Genomic DNA, 9,293 nt, shown 5'->3' on the forward strand with positions numbered 1-9,293 from the left:
CTTTAATGTAACGCTGTCTCCCTCAAATGAGCAAGAATTAGTGCCTTCAATTAATGTGAACCAGTCTCAGTCCATACCATCTACAATAGTTGATGCTTTAAATCATCCTTCACCTCCAGTACACTCAATGACAACTCGGTCCAAAGCTGGGGCCAAAAAGCCAAATCCTAAATATGCTTTGCTTGTTATTACTAACAAGAAAGTTTTTGAACCAACGTGTTTTAGCCAGACAATAAAACACAAGGAATGGAGGACTGTGATGCCCCAGGAATTCAGTGCCTTGCAGCGGAGTGGCACTTGGAATCTTGTCCCTTATCATAGTGGCATGAATCTATTGCCAAACAAATGGGTGTTTAAGATCAAACGACGTGCAGCTGGCTCGATTGAGAGACATAAGGTGAGGCTTGTGGCAAATGGTTTTCATCAGAAACCAGGGATCAATTACAAGGAGACCTTCAGTCCTGTTGTCAAGCATAGCACCATTAGACTTGTTTTAAGTCTTGCAGTTTCAAAGAAGTGGCATGTTCGACAGTTGGACGTCCAAAATGCATTTTTGCATGGGTATCTGAACGAGGATGTATATGTGAGACAACCATCAAATTTCATTAATAAACAGTATCCTAAACATGTTTGCAAACTCCAGCGAAGTTTATATGGATTAAAACATTGACCGAGGGCTTGGTTTCAGAGGTTTTCTGATTTTTTTACTTCAAGTGGGATTCCAAGAGTCCATGTGTGATTGCTCTCTGTTTGTTTTTAATCAAAGAGGAGTCTATTTGATCTTGTTAATAAATGTTGATGACATATTGCTCACAGGGAACAACAACACTCAAATGTCATGGTTAATCAAGAAGCTCAGCACGTTATTTTCCATGAAAGACTTCGGTCCATTAAGTTATTTCTTGGGTGTTGAAGTCACATATTTTGGTGATCACATGCATCTGACACAATCAAAGTATGCTCTTGATTTGTTGGAACACACAAATTTTACAAATGCCAAGCGTATTGCGACTCCAGCTCCTGCAAGATATAAACTCAGTGTCTATGATGGTGAACCCTACAAGGATGAAGAACGGTATCGAAGCGTCGTTGGTGCTTTACAATATTTAACTATCACAAAAGGTCTGTCTTCATCACGTTTCAAGTTCTTAGTGTCCAAGCTTCATGTGGTTGCTCGACCAGTCAACTTGCGGGGGGATGTTAGACCAAGTCAGACTTATCAAGCATCCAACTCTAGTTCAAACTCTTCAGTTGGATATTCTAAAGTTCAACCGTTATCCAAGGAAGTCTGTTAGGTTTAAGTTTGATAGCTCTGTATCATTTGAAATTCAAACTGTGCGTGTAAATGGGGTTTTTCAAAACCCTTCTGTAATCTGTTGACTGATATAAATACAAGCAATCCATCATTGTGTGGATATGCAAATTCAGCTGAAAACCTAAGGTGTTCTAAGTTTTGCAGTGTTCAGGTTGCTAGTGTTTGTTTTGGTTGTTTTGTTGGGCTCAAAAGTCTGCTTCGGCTTTTGTTTTGTTTTGCCAAACTCGACAGCAGGAAGCACGTGGAGTACCAAAAATGTCCAAGACTGAAAGCCCAACGCTCCTCGCGGCCGACGTCGTGGATAGGTGCGATGCTAGATAAATAGGAGATTATAATGTCTTGCACTTGCAGAGAGAGATGCCATTTCTTCAGTTCCAGTGAGGACTGAAGTGCTTTTTCAATGTGGCAATTATTTGCCGCAACTGTTGCGGCCTCCACCGGACTCCTCGCCGGAAAACACATCTTCTTCAAACCCACCGCCGTTCCCGATCACAATGCGGAGCCTCCCCGTCCAGACCCCAATAACCCCTCCGCCGCCTCGCCATTTCAGTCTCAGCCGCCTCCGTGGGAGATCAACGACTTCGAGGAGCAGCGAGAAGGGACCATCTTTAGGTTTTCGAGCGAGGCGGCGTCGGGTCGGGGCAGGAGTGGGACCCAGTTTCTGATGAGGATGAAAACCGGTTCAACCGGGTCGAAGAAGAAGAAAGGGGTTGATGCTGAGGCTGAGAGATCTAATGGTGTGGAACAGAGGAGGACTGCTAGGAGAGGGGTTGGTGTTTGCTTGAAGAGGAGGAAAACTGGGAAGAATGTAGCTGCTGCCAAATGTGGATCGTCTTCTTCCAAAGGTTAGTTTCGCGCTGTTCCCTCTCTTACTTGTTTCTGTTTGGTTGCTAAGAAAATCACGAGGCAAACAAATTGGGGTTTTACTAATTGACGTTGATCATAGAAATTATGAACTTTTATGAATTATAATGCTGCTGATTGCTGAAATCCTGTAAAATTGTGAGTATTTCGCCAACTTTTCAGAATTTAAATCGAATTAGGCATGCAAGAAGTAAATTATTGATGGAATTCGGTCCCAATTCCCAATTGTTTATGATATTTCAACATCAGTATGCACAATGTAGGCCTGGGTTGCTTGCTGGGTTTTTTTTAATTTGGGATTTTATGAAAAGCTTTCCTTTCGAAAAGTTTTTCTTGTTATGTTTGATCGTTTTTGAGATAATACTTTGTAACATACATCACGAGTTGTTACCCAACAATCAACATTGGAAGAGTAATCTGGACTTATATTGAGTTATCGGATTAGTGTTGAATGTCGTTGATGAGCCTTAAAATTTTCATTTGACATCTAATCGCTTTTGAGAAAGCATTCAGCGGACCGTGGTTGTTGTTTTGCTACAAAGCGTAATTACACATATCGAAATCTCTGGTGTGGTGATATTTTACTTGAATATAAGACCATGGTCTTGGAGGTTAGGTTTTATTACGTATTCATATTTCCTGCAAAATGACATTGATGCTGATTGTATGTTATTGCAATTCTGGTTGCCATGTTCAGATAAGCTAATTGTACATGTTTCAGTAGGTTACATTCTGCAGGTTAGCTGCGCGCAGCATTGTACGAATTCTTACTGATGGTGCTTAGTGGTTCCAAATGGATAAAAAGGAGATGACTCAATCCAAATGATTAAGTGATTATAATTGTCGAGTGATTCTTGAAATTTGCTCCTGAAATCCTAATTAAGTAGAAAATCATCAAAGCATTCGATCTCATTTATTGCAATTTTGACTCAACACATCCTTTAAGAACAAAATTTCTATCCAAGTTTTGATCAGCATTATTTTAGTAGGCTTCTAAGCTTTTCCTTGGGCTTGAACATGTGAGGATTTTGTTAGTTTGGTTTTTTCAGTGTCACAGTCTACAAACATAATATTCGAGATTCTATGAGTTTAACATTTCAATTTACTTCTTGTTTTATACTCTTCAGATTCGACGTTATTTAGTTGGGGGCTTAATGTTGGGATCATGTACGTGATGTCTGCTGGAAAAGCTGAGATCAATAAGCTGAATACAGCCATGGATGAGACAGCAAGAATTGTGCAGGAGTTACAATTTGAGCTTCATAAAAGAAAATCCCCACACACTCTGCAAGTTTCAGGTTCTGCAAATTAAGCCAATCCGAACCATTGGATAACTAGTAACAAGGTTTCTCAGCCAGAACTCAACAATCCAAGTACAGAAAACAGAGGCGCCATTTATATGCAAATGTCCAGTTTTACTGTATCTGGGGATGCCGAATGTGCTAGTAGTGTCCTTACGGAGGAGCAGGACCCACATTCCGAAGTAATGGACATGGATCAATTAGAAGCAGAACTCGAGTCTGAATTGCAAAAACTTCCATGGTGCGCTACGGATACTCCTCGCCATGAGGGATTGAGTAATCTGGGTCAGGTCAGTCTTTAAAGGTCATTATATTTTCTTTGAATAGGTTGATTTACCTTACAGAGATGTGCCTTTATGCTGGTGCTATAATCTACAGCTGATAATCAAGTGTAGAATATACAATTTAGTAGTGTTTTGAAAATGTTTGGAAGCCAGTTTTGCGTTCTTAGTTAAATATCATGGATGCTGAACCAACAACTTTGTCCTAGTTATTTACCAAGGACAAAAGAACTACATACCTGTTGGATCGCACTATCTCCAAAGCTAATCGCCGCTCAGAGTTCAAGTTACAAACTCCATAAATGGCTTGATCATTTCGAGATATACGGATTGTAATTTTTTTTTTTTTTGGGTCGACCAATGAACAGGCAAATGCCACTGTAAATGCGTAAATGGGGAACTTCACGTTCAAACTCTCCATATTATGATTAGATTATTTTGAGATATGAGGATTGTAATTTTGTTCGTTTTGTTGGTCGACAAATGAAATGGCAAATGCTATTGTAATGCCTAAATGATGAAATTCACGTTATGATGGCCTAACTATTTTTCCCTTCTAATATCATTCAGGACATTGTCTTTGAGGTTACAGCTCAAGGGTTTCATGACCTAGAGGGACAGTGTCTCATTACTCAGGAATTCCATGGTGTATTGCCAGCTCAACTAGATCAGAAACTATGCCATGTGCTCATTGAACAACAGGAAAGCCAAATTGTGGAGCTGGAATCTAAACTGCATTCAGCCCAATCAAAACTCCAACACAAAGAAACTGAACTGGAAACATTGAAGGACTGTGTTAGACGCTTAACTGAGTTATCGGTTGGAAATGTCTCAGGCAAGACTTCATAATCACCTTTTAAGACCTCTCTCATTTTCGTTAGTTAAATTTTCTTGCTCTATTTGGTTCCACAGCACTCTAACGCAACATTGTTTCCCAGATGACGAAAACGAAAAAAAGCATTGGACAAGAGCAGACCACCAATTGGAATCACAACATGGAGGGATGTGAGTCAACAAAACCAACGGTTGGGATGAAAAGACCTATTGATTCCGAATCTTGAAGTTGCCATGCATGATGAAATTGTTTCGTAATAGGACTTAACATCCCGTTGTAGGTAAGTATCTTGTCGCATAGTGTCACATCCCGGCCCGGGGTCCATCACATTCTGGGCCCGCTCCACCACCGTAGCACGATATTGTCCGCTTTGGGCCCCGTCTACGCCCTCACGGTTTTGTTTCTAGGAACTCACATGAGAACTTCTCAGTGGGTCATCCATCATTAGATTGTTTTCGCGAGCTACTCGTTTAACTTCAAAGTACCTATGGAACTCAAAGCCAGTGAGCTCCCAAAAGGCCTTGTGCTAGGTAGGGATGAGAATATACATATAAGGATCACTCTCCTGGGCGATGTGGGATCTTACAATCTACCTCTCTTAGGGGCCCGACGTCCTTGTCGACACACTACGGCCAGGGTTAAGCTCTGATACCAAATTGTCACATCCCGGCCCGGGATCCACCACATCCCGGGCCCGCTCCATCACCGTAGTACGATGTTGTCCATTTTGGGCTCTTACCACGACCTCATGGTTTTGTTTCTGAGAACTCACACGAGAACTTCCTAATGGATCACCCATCATGAGAGTGATCTCGTGCTACTCGCTTAACTTCGGAGTTCCCATGGAACCCGAAGCCAGTGAGCTCCCAAAAGGTCTCGTGCTAGGTAGGGATGAGAATATACATATAAGAATCGCTCCTCTAGACAATGTGGGATCTTACACATAAGAGCATGAATTTAGTAATTCACTAATTTTTATCATCACGAGTGAGCCCTTGCGATCTAAATCATAGCAACCCTACATTTCTTGTGCTGTATATCATGGCAATAGTTATTAGTACAGCTTGTGACAGCCTACATTTCCTGTGTTAATAGTCTGAAAACTATGCAGTTGCTTTTCTTGCATTCTGAAGGCACAGGTATTATCAAATTTTCATATGCTTATATGTTTACCAAGTGATTCCTAAAATTGCCAGTTAACTTTCTTGCCATGCATGTTTCTGAAACCCAGGTTGACTTTTTGTTTTCTTGTTGAGGCAAGGCCATGTAATTTACTGATCTAGCAGCCCCCAGTCACATGTGAAATTACTATATTGCACCTGGGAACTGTGTAAGTTGGTACGAACTAGGTAGGGCAGAGATGGGAAAGTAAAAAGTGTAGTGTGAGAGTATTGAAAACTCTAGTGGTGGTGGTGGTTGCAGAGAGAATTGATAGGAAAGTAGTGGAGCCATTCAGTGGCGTGTTGGGAGAATTTTCCTTGCCTTTGCCTTTCCCTTTCATATCAAGGATGATTTATTTTGTGTGCGTTTCAGAGTCTCTCGCTAAAAAAGTAGTGTGGGGTGGTCGCGTTTGACACAATAATTACAATAAGTTTATGAAGGAGAACAACTTACATCAAACAGGTTCATTGTTATGTGACGTCTTTGTCCAATAATATATTGTCATGTGGAGAAAAATTTACACATGACAATACATCATTGGAGAAGAGACGCCACATGGCAGGGAACTCATTTCATGTAAGTCATTCTTTCTATGAATAAAAGAAATCTTATGCAACTGGGATCTTAAGATGATGGTATTTCAAGTTTATCGTGTATTGCTAGTCTGCCAAGTGTTTTAACTAACTCACATAACATCGAGGGATTGGTTTGAAATGTTGGCGTCGCAGTTGCATGTAAAGATTGATATAGATACAATTTTGGCCTAATTGGATTTCTTTTCTTTGTTTCAAAAGTGTTTGAGGGAAGGAATTTAGAGGTACTTTTCAATTAAATCATTTCGAATGAGCAATTTTCTTGTGTTATTAATCTAAATTACGAAAGTACAAACTATAAAGGATGTGGAAAGGTTAAATTGCACAAATCCACCACATGGTTTTGTCGTAGATCAATATTACTTACACATGTGGTGACCCTTTGTGGTTAAGCTCGTTGTCAATCTCAATCTACTTCGAGCTTCACATCTAAATTCTCTCTAATTCAGACAAATATGCGCATTATTTACACAGATAAAAAGATTCTAATGACACTTTCTTCGCTAATAACACGGAAATGGATAAATGGTCACCTAAAATGAAGTACGAATACTTCGAAACACCATATAATTTGAACTGAGAGTTGGATTCAACTTGATATTGGTTGAGCTTTAACTGTAAAGATTTCTGCCTTGAAAAGTAGGCATATTATCAATCACCATTCAATCAGGAGCCAGTCCAAAACACCAAACACAACCCTACAAAACGAAGCCTACAACCTCCTCGATTCATACAAAAATCTTTACAATCCATTCACCCATCCGTGCAAAGATTAAAATACCAAATTCACACTCCCCAAAACAAAAGAAGAAAACAAAAGGAATTGAAAGCTAACACAGAGCTCTCCACAGTCACCCATTTTCCAAGAGAGAAAGACAGAAAGCTGCTTTCATTCTTCTGAAAAGCCTGAGGAAACCACACCCAAATCTATCGTTGATTCGGATTGTTATTCGGGTTGGACGGAAATGAAGCTCTCTGCAAAACCCATGTCGAGTCCGTGTCGGACGGACAAGTTCCCGCCGCCGTTGGTGAGGTACCTGAGGACCAACGTCGGGAGCAGAAGCAGAGGCCGGTTGCGTTCGAGCCCAATGTTCCTGAGGAAGAAGAACACACCCGCCGTTGAAACACAAGAGCCGTCGTCTCCTAAAGTCACGTGCATGGGGCAAGTCCGAGTCCGGAGGTCCTCGAAGCAAGGCGGTTCGCGGCCCCGGCGAGCTAGAGGAACTACCGGAGCTCCTTCCCGACGGCGATCCAAATGGATCCGAACCGCCCTGTTTTCCCGCCATTTTCCCGGGAAAATCAAGGCCAAGTCTTTTCGACCCGTGTGGCGCAAATGGGTACCTTTTTTTCAACTGGGTTTTTGCAGAAAGGGAGAAGTCAAAAAGGACCCACCAAAGATTGAATCGAAATTTGAAGACCCAATTGAAGGTTGTTCAGATGGGGAAGATTTTAGCGAAGAACAAGGAGAGCAAGAATTCGAAAGAAAGGCGAAAGCTTTCGTCGTTTCTCCTTCTTTGTCCACGCCGCCGAAGAACGCCTTGCTGTTAACCCGATGCAGATCTGCGCCTTACAGGTCATCGTCTCTGGTGAGCAGATTTTGGGGTTCGCCGGTGAGAGCCGAGAAAACAGAGGAAGAACAGAAACCCGCGTCGGAAAGGCAGTCGATTTCGGATGAGGAAGCGAGATTGGAGTCGGAGAGCGAAGAAAAGTTGGAATTTTTCAGGGAATTGGAGGGCGAAATTCGAGAAAGAATGGCGAAATCGGCGAGCATCGAAGATACAGACGGAGAATTCGGCGGGTCGGCTCGGCCGCTGATACTGACGAGGTGTAAATCGGAGCCGGCGAGATCGGCGGCGGAGAAGCTCGACCCGGAGTTGGGTTTCCGGAAAACGAGAAGGTTCGGAATTGTTGATTCATGCTCACCGAGAGTTCTGTGATTAATTATTAGTTGTTAATTAGTCTAATTAGTGTTTAATTCGTTTTTTAATTTTTTGGTAGCTGAATTAATGAAAATTTATTGATGATAGTTGTCTGATACCATAATTTTACAGTGATTAAATATTGAAAGTGTGTGTGTTCACATCTAGAAAATCTCAATCGCTCTCCTCTGTAATTAGTCTTTAGTAAATATAAAAAACGCCGTTGAGTGGTAGCTGAAGGTTGAAACAGTGAAATTGCTTTTGCTCTGTGTTTGTTACACCTAATTTTCCGTTGGGAAAACAAAACAGACTTATTGAAAGTGCATTTCAAATTGGACTTACTGAGAGCAACATAGCTTACTTACCTCTGTATCCAACTTAATTTTTTAAAGAAAATTAATAAAAATGGTTTGAAAACTTTGAGTTTTAACGTTAAAGATAAAATAAAAGGGAAACTGAATAATATCATGATTGATTTTTTAATGTAAAAATGTGATTTTTCGTTAAAATAAATAGTATCAGAAATTTTTCGTTAAAATTCTTTATTGTTCATTTAATGCCAATCCGCTTAATTTCTGAAAAATTTTCCGTTACTTTAATTGTCTGTTTAGCGTTCTTTGGTGCCGTCAGGTACCGTTTGGTACGTGGGACGGGACGGAACAGAGTAGGACAAGGCGTTTCGTCCCACGTTTGGTGCGCTTAAAATGGGTGGAACGAGCTGTTCCACGGGACCAGTTTTGGATAAATTTTCGTTCCACCTCATCCCCCTGGAACGACACGTTCCACATCCGTGGAACACAAAATTATAACCTCTCCGTCTCCTTTTTCTTACTCCTTGTTTCCATCTGAGGGCATCTTTACTCCCGTTCTGTTCTGTTCCGTCTTGTCCCGTCCCGTCCCGTTCCATTCCGTTCCGTCCCGTCCCGTCCCGTCTCGTTTGCATACCAAACGATACCTTATGGACAACTTTACTTAATACCGTCTTTGGTGCCGTTGAATTGAAAATTGAACTCAGTATCTGTTC

At 41.3% G+C, this 9,293-nt stretch overlaps 1 protein-coding gene and 1 pseudogene across 2 annotated transcripts; both read left to right on the forward strand.

Annotated features, from left to right (window-relative positions):
• Positions 1–720: 720 nt before the first annotated feature.
• Positions 721–5,807, forward strand: LOC137744362 (uncharacterized; annotated as a pseudogene). Its single transcript, XR_015954448.1, has 4 exons — positions 721–2,160; positions 3,307–3,770; positions 4,332–4,596; positions 4,700–5,807. The product of XR_015954448.1 is annotated as an uncharacterized LOC137744362 (transcript).
• Positions 5,808–6,692: 885 nt separating this feature from the next.
• Positions 6,693–8,376, forward strand: LOC137746127 (uncharacterized). The gene has a single exon (XM_068486199.2). The coding sequence runs from the start codon at positions 7,316–7,318 to the stop codon at positions 8,285–8,287; it is 972 nt and encodes a 323-aa protein (XP_068342300.2). The 5' UTR covers positions 6,693–7,315; the 3' UTR covers positions 8,288–8,376.
• The last annotated feature ends 917 nt before the right edge of the window (positions 8,377–9,293 follow it).

Source organism: Pyrus communis, chromosome 12 (assembly GCF_041283825.1).
Source record: "Pyrus communis isolate YQ-2024b chromosome 12, ASM4128382v1, whole genome shotgun sequence".
Lineage (NCBI taxonomy): Eukaryota > Viridiplantae > Streptophyta > Magnoliopsida > Rosales > Rosaceae > Pyrus > Pyrus communis.